Raw genomic sequence first — 12,949 nt, forward strand, 5'->3', positions numbered from 1 at the left:
AAGTTCCATAAAATGCACATTTTATTCTGTATCATGAAAAAATATTCACATTTAAATAAATTGTGGAAAAAAACCCAAAGTTAATCCTCCATGATGAAGTACAGTTTATTGTGCTGAAACCCAGAATTCTTTTGGGTTAGAAACTTCCACCTGCCAATTCAATTTTTTTTAAATGATTGTGTCTTGAGAACAAATCCTAAATAAAGTGATAATCACCACAAACTTCCCAGACACAATCAAATTTTGATCACAAGTATTCCAGAATTGACCCTAAAGTCACAAAGTTAAAAACATTTTCACACATTCTCTCAGCAATCAGGTGATATCAACAGTACATAAAAAATTTCTATATTACACATTGCAATACCTTTGTTTAAGTAGAAAAAATGATTTGCTAAACATGAATTAAATTTTGAAAAGAGCAAACTAGTACTGCTTAGCATAAGGTATTAAAAACATCACATGAAGTTTTTGCATTATTTCCTTGGTCAATACATAAATAAATTGTTTCCAGTGAATTAACCCTTACAGATAGAGGCATTTTTAATACCCCAATTTCCCACCAATATGGTTGCAGTGGCAAAAACATTTACAAACTTGCAAAAATAAATTCCCATTGTAATATTAGTGTTATAGTCAGGAATTTGCAGTATAGTATACAAAATGCTGCAACTAATGTAAACAATGTCAATAGAGCATAGAATAAAAAGAAATCTATAGTTTTTAATATATCACAAATATGCACATTTTACTTTGTGTTGTCTGAGTACCAAGCACTTCTAGGAATCATTGCTTTTCCCATAAACTACAGTGGATGTGTAGGGTAGAAATGGGTCTAAATTGGTTTCCAATTTCAATGTGGTAACAATCATATTGTTCCTAATATAAAATGCATGTTTTATCTCTCTTTAACTGTGAATTGGATCTAAGAAGGAAGATGACTGCTCAATGGAAGACACCAGTGCTGCCAATAAGATGAAAGTGAACAAGACATTTATACCATCTTTGAAAAAGAACACTGAGAATCATAACATGAAAACATTGCTGCACAGATCAAAAACCTATCCTTGCCACGATTTTCCTAAATCTGAAAGATTTTAAATAATCTTGATTTTAAATAAAAGTACATTTGGCTTTTGTATAAACTGACAATGCATGGCTGTGACATAATATACCATTATTAAAGACCCAGGTCTATCAAAATGTCTTTGACATGAAATTCAAAATGAATCATTATTGTGATTTTGCATAGTTTGCTAGCTATTCTTCCTGTTTGCTCAATCATGGCCTCATCAGGAATCTTTCCCATCATACTTTGGTTGGAAAAAATTGAAGAGCAAATGAGGGATCCATGACACCAACACCTCTGTGACTTACAATAATCTTTATGTTGTTTTAATCACAAAGTCCAACTTCCCAATAGAGAGTCTGACCATGGAAGGAAGAGGTTAAATTCATGTCATCAAAGACGATTTAGCAGAGAAGGAGGATAAAATATTTGGCAGTGAAATACTTAATTTGGTTGCTATGAATACCCAATCTGGTTTATTCAGGCATCAGTGTAGATATTTTGGCCTTGATTGGTCTGGTCATTCAACAGTTAGTAAATATGCATGAAGGAGAGAGTGGTCAGATCCTCTTGACTTTACTCCATGAAGATAGAGCCCAACCAGCCGAATGTTTATGGGCCTGGGCTTCTAGGTAAGAACTAGAAGTTCTAAACTCAGTTGATGGGGGAGCACTCACTTATATATGTATTAAAGCCCCAGTATTTGACAAACTTTGACACTGCTTCCTAATGTTTCATTAAAGTCTTAACAACTATGGTGTTGACAATGTGTTATCTCTAAATAAATAAATAAATAAATAGTTAAGAGCATCACACAGAGAAAACACATTAAGAGAAAGTAACAGCTATACCTAACCCTCTTTTTTATTTTCCTCAGTTATAATTCTGGCCCAACTGTACTTTTAGGTCAATTGTTCTTTGAACAAATGCATTTAGATGTAGCACAAGTCATGACCATACTTAAATAGTAACACAGTGATAATGTAAAAGCCAGGGATGAAAGTGAGCTAACTATAAAAGCTTTATACACCGGGGTCCTCCCCAGTTGTTCTGAAAAAGGTAGAATGGTCTTTTCCATGGTTACCTCTTGCTGTATTGTCATCAAAGTGAAAACAAGATGGTTTGGGCTAAGGATCCCAGAGTATACTGTAATACCTTGTATTTTCTCCTTATCTCAAAACATTATCTTAAAAAAATCTCAACGGATAGAATAAATCACATTAAGAATATTAACATTTTTTTATTAGAGAAAATTATTTAAACTCTCTGAAGTAAATATACATACAAGAGGCTCATTAAATTTGGAAATAATACAAATTGCTATTCTAAGCTGAAACAGTTCATTTGGATAATGCATTTAATAGTAGTTTGGCCAAGAAGCCAACAGTGGTACAATTTAAAAAAAAATTAAAAGATCTGCATAATCTACTTAAAATTCAGTGGGTCGAAAATAAATTTTAGAAATAAAGTATTTCCATAGTCTCACCCAAACCCCAATATTAAAAATTAAGAGAGATTACAGAAAAAAACCTGAATGTTTCTTGCTTTTCTTGACTATCATGCATTACCTCTTTGGGTTAAAATTCAGTTGGAAAAGGAAATGTTAATACCAGTGACCACAACTTGCCTCTTACTTATAACCACATTTGGTGACTTACCTCTACTGGTAAGTTGTTGGGAGAAATAAAGGAAGATCTCATTACTGGGATAGGGCACCTTGTGCTTGCAATAGTTATGACTTCAACCTCTGTCATTTATTCTAACCTATTATGAAAAATAAAAATTTATACTTATATAATAGAGTGAAATTTTAAAAAATTATTTTAAATTCAGGAAACTTTAAAAGTACACATTTTGAAATATCTGAAATTTGTGGTTGGGCTAGATAGCCCTTGCAAATGTCAGTATTTTATAAAGTGAAATTTTCTCTCCAGGGTCTGCCTGCCTGTGTTAGAATCTCAATAGCTATGCTATTCTGACAAGTTCCCTCATCTATTCCCCAGCCATATATATATATATATATATTTTTTTTTTTGATGACTAATGGAAGATCCAGACTTAGCCAATCCTTCTCATTGAGAAGGCTGCACATACTTACACAGAGCAGTCAATAAATGTAAAGCAATGTACACCAGTAAAGCTAAGGGAAGACAAAAAAAAAATTCTATATAAACTCACCAAAGTTGATCTGATTGCACCCATAAGCATTGCCAGTGACCACGCTTAGCTCTCCATGCACTAAACTGCGACCTCCATTATGCTCTTCTTTGTAGATCTGTTCCAAACGTGAAAATGCAAATCCTGATTTGGACTCCTGTGAACTCATTCAGTCTGGCACCACTGTCCTACTTAAAACCTGACTCTGTTTTTGTTCTGATCATGTAGTCCCACATGTATCACCTCTTGATATGTTTTCCTAGACCAAGATAAGAAGAATATTTCCTATAATGTCAAATTAATCTATATCAACCCTCTAAATAATAATAAATGTCATGTCACACCTGTAAGAGTTTTTATTACCTAAGCTGCTAACAACATTTAGGCTGTTAAGTACAAAGTTTACACTGAGAGCAAGTTGACTGAAAATATTTATTTACATATGCAAATACATACGTAATATGACCGTGAGTTGGAATGCCAAGGGTCCATCACAGCGGATAAAAATATAAAAGTTACTGACCACTTAGCAAATAACTCATAAGGATTACAACGCATAGTAAAAAGTCATGGTCAATGATGACCAATCCCCTTAAACCTCCTCTAATACATCTTGAAAGTCTCAGGCATTTATAACTAGTCTTCCTTTAACTTGAGAAACTGTGTCTGTTTTCAAAATAATGCCTAATTCCTAATTTGTAATAACAATTTTAAAATTCTGATTTGATGGAAAGATTAGAAAACCCAGTAAGAGATCTAAATATCTCTTGTAGTACATTAAAATTTCACCTTTGTTTCTACATGCTCTTGTTATTTTCTTTACTCAAAGGGTCATGGCAAATGTAGTGACTGCAGGTTTGACTGTATCTCTTAGTTTACAAGACTGTCTTTGCAGAACAAACAACTGTTAACAAAATGAATCTCATTTTTGAAAATAAATTTTTACATGCTATTAAGTGGCTTCCTTGAGTCACCAATATTACTAATTACAAATTATAACTTTTTAAAATTAAAACACTCTCATTAGGATACAACATGAGTGGTTTTCTAATGTAATTCAAATGATTTCCCTTTTTTAAAACTGTTTTTTTCCAGTTCAAGATACACACTGAAAAACTGATTAGTCATTGGAAAGGATTCTTTCATAGTTAAAATTTTGTTATAAGAACATCTACCTATGTGGAGCCATTATCTTGAGAAAGTCATGATTATTTTCATACTAAAGTTGAAGATGGGCTATACCTTGAATATTCACCAAGTTGTTTACTTTTTCTCACAAAATTGAGAATTTCTGCTGAGCAGTATGATTAGGTAGAATAAGAAAAATCATAATATTTACATATTCCTTTTTCTCTTACTTCTCTCTTCCTTCCTAAAAGTTCTTCATTCTTTCCATGTTTATTTGATTAGTAGCTCTATATTCCCAGATAATTTTCAAGTCTTATACTTACATGCCATTGGCCAATAATTATTTAGCTACTTATGCCTTTCCCCACCAACCTCTGACCAGAGAAGTCTTCCCTAAAACCTAAAAGAATATTTAGAAAGTGCATCTTGGCTAGTCTGCTATGAATGAAAAAAAAATAATTTGTCTTAATGTTATTTTCATCTGAGAGGAAGATGATTTTCCACTGACCTAATATCATCTTGGTGAAAAGAAGGGAGCAGTTCTTACCTTCACTGTATTATTTATCAGTAGGGAAACTGAAGCCCCAGATACACCAAAAAAGAGTTAACTTGCCCAAAGTTACAGTGCGATTGTGGCAAAGCTAGATGCAGAATCCAAGACAGAGCTCAGATATTCATCCTAGGCTTGAATTCTAGTTTTCCAAAAAGTTGTTCTTTCTTCTCTCCCTTTCCGTCTAGACCACAAGAGAAATACACTTATCATAACAAAGTATGAAACGCAACATTCACGTGATTACAAATATTCTTATTTTAAAGTTATCCATGTATGATATGTACATTCTAGACAAATTTTCTTATTACCTACATAAAATTTTGGAAGAGATAGATATCTTAAAAGATAGTGGAATTTATTAGGGATATGACAAATAATTTCACTAGTAGCCACTGCACACTTCAAACACAGTCACTGTTCTGAAGACTAATTTTTTTTAAAAAAAGGTTTCTAAAAGATTTTAGTTATTTAAAATAGAACAGCAAATGGGTCAGATCTCACAGGTGAACCAAATCTCCTTAAATTTAAGGATGGAAGCTCCGGTTTTCATTTGGGCTCCAATAAGATTAACTTTCAAAATGCAGTTTAATTAGTGGTCATAATTAATATTCTTAAAGTGCTGGGTACTCCTGGAGTATATATTTGTTCTTAGGAGCAAGTTAAAACCCCAAATTTTCTAATTCTCTTGTTCTGATCTACATAATTTTTTTAACTGAATACTTAGGACACTCATACTTCTATACTTAATGTAAGATGAAACCAGTGTCATAATAAAAATTTTCCATTTTAACAATGAAGTATGTGTCTCTATTCAGCGTCTATGCCTGGACCATTCTAAGGACTATTTATGTCAATGTGGGACACGAGCAGCTTTGGCATTGTCATCTGCCTTTCATGTTCCTATTTGCCTTTTATCATAAGCTCCTCTATTTACTAGATCACATTTAGTGCAATAATATCCTAATACAGACTGATAAAACTTGTCGTTATGATATGCAGCTCACATTTCCGTTTTTGTTTGACTTCTGTTATCACAGTACATTACAACCACCTGTCCAGGGTACAGCATCTGATCTTATACATTATCATAGAAAAATACTGAAGGTGTATAAGTTGCTTGGAAAATGTTCAAATTTTAAACACATATCTATTTACTCCTATTATTCCATTGTTCAGAAAGATAATAATACAAAATTCTACTCTGGATGCACTGAGAGCATCTATACAGTACAAGAATAAAACATGCAGTCATCTGGTCCCCCAAAAGAGAATCTACTGTCTTTGTGCTGGTTGAGGCAACACAGAACATGATTGTATCATTACTGCACGTATTAAAGCAAGTGCTCACCCCTCATTCAAATCTGAGTAAGTTTGACTGGAAAGAGTTGTGGAATCTGGAAACCTAAAAGACTACTCTATATACAATGTTTGCTGAACACATGCATTCCTGCTGAAAACAGTAGAGTGCATTCAGCACTTCATCATATCATGCACACAGGAACAGAGGTGGCTGGAAAAGAATACTGTGATAACTGCACCATAAATGAGTGACCGATACTCTTCCCTTTTTTGTGACAACCTGAAGTAGTTCTAAAGTAGTTTCCTCTATATATGAACATCAATATTGTAGGTCAATTAGATGAAGCTCTGAGTCAATGTCAGAACACAGCAGATATTAGCAACACTAATAAGCAAAGGCATGGATCACAACTACAAACCGCCCTGCTGTTTCACAGTCACTCATACCTTTACACCAACTGTTATTTCTGAAGCACATGGCTAAAGTTAAACTAACCATTTCTGTACTCAGATTATTTTTACCACGCACTCTGAAAGCTTAGCCAAGCTTGTCTCATACATGGTTAAATAGAAAATACCCTGAAATTCAATAAATATCTGAAGTCAAGAAGAAGGTACCATCCTCATCATAAAAGCAACAGAGTCTCAATTTCAATGTTGATTTCTTACACCATGGTTACCTCACTGTCTTGTGCCTATGGTAGGTAGATATTGTAGCATAGCATGGAGATGTGTTCCCCTGAAAACTTCCATTTTGAGAAATGGAAGCTATGGGCACAAAGAAAGGAAAATGGAACCCATGCACATAACGTCTGTTCTGAGACTCCTGGATTAAAGAGGCACATCTTGTGGGCATGTGAAGAACCTCTAACAGAAGTTCTAAAACATCAACTGTTTTTATAAATTACTTTGTTTTTCACTTCTCCAGTCTGATGGTCGTAACTTGTTTTTCAGTTCTGTTGTTTTTGTTTGGGGATCCTCAGAGATAGTTTAAAAAGCTCATAAAAATGGCTACAACACATCAAAATATCTCCTTTGATTTTGCTATCATCTTGTGTATGCTAACATATATGTACAGATGGTCATATATGTAATAATATACAAATTACTGCTATATATTTTCAACTTGATGCAAACATTAACTGCCCTGCTCCTGCTGTTAACTGTCATGCATGCACCAATTTAAAAGTATGCCTCTCTGATCAACTTTATAAAGTAAACTTTAGTCAAAAGAAATAAAGTTTTCTAGGTTCTCACAAATGAGTGTGCATTTTATTCTCAATACACAGCATTTAAGAGTCTAGCTATACACAGCCTTTTGTTACTTTTTTTTTTGGTTGATAATAGGCACTTTCTAAGAAGAGAATTTGTGGCCCAAAAGACTCTGAAATTCAGTCTTTAGTACCCCCCTTTCATGAGCGGATCTGTCCGAGCTGTGGTAGTCTATTGTATCAACTCAGCAGAAGTCCAGCAGTAGAACTGTGTGCAAAAAAAGCTTTAGAAAATTGTAACCAGAATAAAATTATAGAAAAGCAGTTGTCTGAGTTGAGCAACTTAACGTCTACTATTTAGTTTTCTTTGCTTTCTAACCACATTTCATGTATTACCTCTAGAAGCAGTTAAGAATCAGGTGTGAACAATTCTGTAACCATGTTTCATTCTTTCTAAGTCACAAATAAGCTACAGAAACTTGTCTATTTATATTTTTTATTTTATATCATTCTAGTTTAATTTTTGATATGATTACTTAAATGTATTTTGTTTACTTGTTTCTTTGCTAAGAGCCTTTAACTTCACCCTTGAACAAGTTTTAAAAAAAACAAAGTTAGAACATTCATCACCTTTGGAAAATCACCATCTCTAACATGAGTTGTTAAAAGGCCCTTTTACCCTGTGATGCAGTATTTCTATAATATACACTATATTAATAGTTTTATATTTATGGGGTTGATAAAAATCAGCTTATAAGATGGTGGCTGTTATTTAAGACAGAGGGAGTAGGGATATCCTTACATAAGAGTTTATGATTACTATCTAAGTATAATGTTAAAAAAGGAGAGGTATAGTTGAGCAAAAATGCAATTCATGCACAAACTCCATAGCAATAAGTTCTCAGCATCTCACACGGCTATCTGACTGAGGCAACAAAACAGTCATTTAAATGGAGCAAACACTGCCTATTGGGGAAAATAACCTAACACTAAGTTACAGAAAAATATCCTATGGAAAGGGATCACAAAATGGCACTAACATTTTAAAATGTTGAATGCTTCCCTGGCATTAATTTATAATTTTAACTTAACAGAAGAGTGAGGAAATGACAGCTCAATACAGTCGGCCTGAGATCAAATTTGTCATGGCAACATTGGCAGGTTGGACCCTGATTCTTTAACTATTACATTGCCTTGGTTAACAAAAATCATACCTTTTAAAAGTATAGAGATTATAAATAAATGTAAAGTGTACATGCAGTCAACTGCATAATATACAAGCGATATCTATGTTTTTAATAATTATCTTCTTTGGCAGGCCAGAATCCAGCTGGACATGCAATATTTACATATCAAAATCCATATTGTGTTCATCATATTGAAAGCAAGTGAAAATATATATATATGTATATACTGTATATACACACATATGTATATAGATGTATATACTGTTTTTAATATATTAACAAATATATATGTGTATGTATGTGTGTGTGTATATATATATATATATATATATATATATATTAAAAGTGGATTTCATCTTTGTCAGATTCAGGTGACTCAGGCCTTGAAACACTAAAAATATCCTGACATGGTATTTGGGGAGGTACTTGGAGCGGCATTTGGGATTTGGGAGAAGAGGTCGGGGGCACACTTTTTTCTGAAAGTATTTTTAAAATTTCTGCCACCTGCTTCTCCAGGGCAGTCATTCTGCAGCTCAGCAGCTGAATGTCCTCTTTCAGTTCGTGCTTGACTTCCTGCAGTGTGGTCTGTAAGGCCTGCTCAGGGATGGGATAAAAGGGGTGCTTGGCATCAGCCTGGATGGGGCTATGCTCTAGTGGACTTCGCGCCTCCCCAGACTTATCCAAAAGAAGGTCACTTTTTGTAATGCCACTGTCACAAGAATCTGTTTTTCTTAGTGGATTTTTGGTGACACTGTTCTCTGAATCACTGCCCTTGGGGTCCTCGGAGAGTAGCCCCATCGACTCAGCTTTAGTGACATTATTCCAGTCTTCCTTCTTCTCCTCATGGGCTCCCATATTATTCTTGAGTCGCAGCCACCCTTTCCCATTTCCATTCTTCATTCTTATGGGGCTGTTGACTTTGAGACATTTGGGGTCAGCACCGCCACTGGGCTTGAGTTCCATGGCATCACGGTTGTTTTGTTTGAGGGACTCGCTGGTTTTCACATAGGCCAGAGATGTCTGAATGGGCGTAATCTGTGACACGGTGACCACACTGGTGCCAGTGATGGAGGCTCCGTTCTGTAAGGAGCGGCTTTCTACCTGCAGCTGGTTCCGCTCAGGGTCACTCTGCGTTGACCCCTGATTCCGCAGCTCCTTCTGCTGTTTGAACTTCTGGAAGAGCTTTCTTACCGGGTGGTCCACGGGTATGCTGAGGGTGACCTCATTCTTTTGCCTGAGGCGCTCCTCCTCTTCTTTCTTCACATCACTGATTTTGCGGAAAATGATCTGTGGAGGGGAAGAGAGATAAAAAACATGATTATAAAAACAGTAGGCATAGAGGGAACTTACCTCAACATAATAAAGGCCATATATGACAAACCCACAGTCAACAGCATTCTCAATAGTGAAAAACTGAAACCACTTCCAGTAAGATTAGGGACAAGACAAGGTTGCCCACTCTCACCACTATTATTCAACATAGTTTTGGAAGTTTTAGGCACAGCAATCAGAGAAGAAAAAAAAGTAAAAGGAATCCATATAGGAAAAGAAGAAGTAAAGCTGTCACTGTTTGCAGATGACATGATACTATACATAGAGAATCCTAAAGATGCTACTAGAAAAACACTAGAGCTAATCAATGAATTTGGTAAAGTAGCAGGATACAAAATTAATGTACAGAAATCTCTTGCATTCCTATACACTAATGATGAGAAATCTGAAAGAGAAATTAAGGAATCATTCTCATTTACCATTGCAACAAAAAGAATAAAATACCTAGGAATAAACCTACCTAAGGAAGCAAAAGACCTGTACTCAGAAAACTATAAGACACTGATGAAAGAAATCAAAGATGATACAAACAGATGGAGAGATATACCATGTTCTTGGATTGGAAGAATCAACATTGTGAAAATGACACTACTACCCAAAGCAATCTACAGATTCAATGCAATCCCTATCAAACTACCAATGGCATTTTTCACAGAACTAGAACAAAAAAATTCACAATTTGTATGGAAACACAAAAGACCCCGAATAGCCAAAGCAGTCTTGAGAACGAAAAACGGAGTTGGAGGAATCAGGCTTCCTGACTTCATACCATACTACAAAGCTACAGTAATCAAGACAGTATGGTACTGGCACAAAAACAGAAATATAGATCAATGGAACAGGATAGAAAGCCCAGAGATAAATCCACACACATATGGTCACCTTATCTTTAATAAAAGAGGCAAGAAGGTACAGTGGAGAAAAGACAGTCTCTTCAGTAAGTGGTGCTGGGAAAACTGGACAGCTACATGTAAAAGAATGAAATTAGAACACTCCCTAACACCATACACAAAAATAAACTCAAAATGGATTAAAGATCTAAATGTAAGGCCAGATACTATAATACTCGTAGAGGAAAACAGAGGAAGAACACTCTACAACATAAATCACAGCAAGATCCTTTTTGATACCCCTCCTAGAGAAATGGAAATAAAAACAAAAATAAACAAGTGGGACCTAATGAAACTTAAAACCTTTTGCACAGCAAAGGAAAGCATCAATAAGACGAAAAGACAACCCTCAGAATCAGAGAAAATATTTGCAAATGAAGCAACGGACAAAGGATTAATCTCCATGATATACAAGCAGCTCATGCAGCTCAATATCAAAAAAAACAAACAACCCAATCCAAAAATGGGCAGAAGACCTAAATAGACATTTCTCCAAAGAAGAGATATAGATTGCCAACAAATACATGAAAGAATGCTCAACATCACTAATCATTAGAGAAATGCATGTCAAAACTACAGTGAGGTATCACCTCACACCAGTCAGAATGGCCATCATCAAAAAATCTACAAACAATAAATGCTGGAGAGGGTGTGGAGAAAAGGGAACCCTCTTGCACTGTTGGTGGGAATGTAAATTGATACAGCCACTATGGAGAACAGTATGGAGTTTCCTTAAAAAACTAAAAATAGAACTACCATATGACCCAGCAATCCACTACTGGACATATACCCTGAGAAAACCATAATTCAAAAAGAGTCATGTACCATAGTGTTCATTGCAGCACTATTTAGAACAGCCAGGACATGGAAGCTACCTAAGTGTCCATTGAAAGATGAATGGATAAAGAAGATGTGGTACATATATAGAATGGAATATTACTCAGCCATAAAAAGAAACAAAACTGAGTTATTTGTAATGAGGTGGATGGACCTAGAGTCTGTCATACAGAGTGAAGTAAGTCAGAAAGAGAAAAACAAATACCGTATGCTAACACATATACATGGAAACTAAAAAAAAACAAAAAAGGTTCTGAAGAACCTTCGGGCAGGACAGGAATAAAGATGCAGATATAGAGAATGGACTTGAGGACACGGGGAGGGGGAAGGGTAAGGTGGGATGAAGTGAGAGAGTGGCATGGACATAGATACACTACCAAATGTAAAACAGATAGCTAGTGGGAAGCAGCTGTGTAGCACAGGGAGATCAGCTTGGTGCTTTGTGACCACCTAGAGGTGTGGGATAGGGAGGGTGGGAGGGAGACACAAGAGGGAGGAGATATGGGGATATATGTATATGTATAGCTGATTCACTTTGTTATACAGCAGAAACTAACACACCATTGTAAAGCAATTATACTCCAATAAAGATGTTAAAAAAATAATAATAAAAATAATAAAATCTTATTGAAAATAAAAAAATAAAAACATATGACTTTATACTTGTGTGACAAGATACCAGTTGTACTTTGTTTTATAAAGAAAACCCTTGAAGATAGGGTAAGATCATTTCTAAAGGGAAAAATATTTCGATGCCAGTTAACAGATGCAATACACTTAAAATTCAACGTAGAAACACTGATGAAGCTTGCTTAGCTTACTTAGTTCCACTTCCTTGCATATCAGAGAGGGAGTATAGTAAAGAGACAACTGAACAGAGCTATTTGCTTTCATGTTCATGTTCCCATTTCATAGAAAATATATAAATATATAAATGTAAACATATATGTTAGTATATATATACGTGTGTGTATACTTCTATGTGTAAGAAAACATTTATCTCTTAATTTTCCTTGCAGTACATCACTATTTTTTGTAAGGTTTTCTTTTGAATCATATAGATATGCTCCAAAGCCATTTTTAATGCCATCCGCTGTTTAGAGGCCAAACGGTAAGAGTTCTAGGCTATAAAACTACTGAAAAGTTAAACAGTTTACCAACATAGCACCTGGGTTGGGTGGGAGGAGGGATTAAATTTATTTATGTGGCTCCAGAGGGCAGAACAAGGATTTATACTTAGAAGTTTCTGGAAGGTAAATACCAAGTCAGTATACAAATTGCATTTC

The 12,949-nt window shown here is 35.0% G+C and overlaps 1 protein-coding gene across 1 annotated transcript in view; it reads right to left on the bottom strand.

Annotated features, from left to right (window-relative positions):
* Positions 1–3: 3 nt before the first annotated feature.
* The window catches only part of KCNH5 (potassium voltage-gated channel subfamily H member 5), a 331,896-nt gene continuing 318,950 nt past the window's right edge, over positions 4–12,949 (bottom strand). Inside the window, exon 11 of the mRNA XM_033417494.2 lies at positions 4–9,891. Within this exon, the coding sequence (XP_033273385.2) occupies positions 8,944–9,891 (948 nt within the window). The 3' untranslated portion in view covers positions 4–8,943. The remainder of the gene's footprint in view (positions 9,892–12,949) is intronic.

Source organism: Orcinus orca, chromosome 2 (assembly GCF_937001465.1).
Source record: "Orcinus orca chromosome 2, mOrcOrc1.1, whole genome shotgun sequence".
In the NCBI taxonomy this organism is placed as follows: Eukaryota; Metazoa; Chordata; class Mammalia; order Artiodactyla; family Delphinidae; genus Orcinus; species Orcinus orca.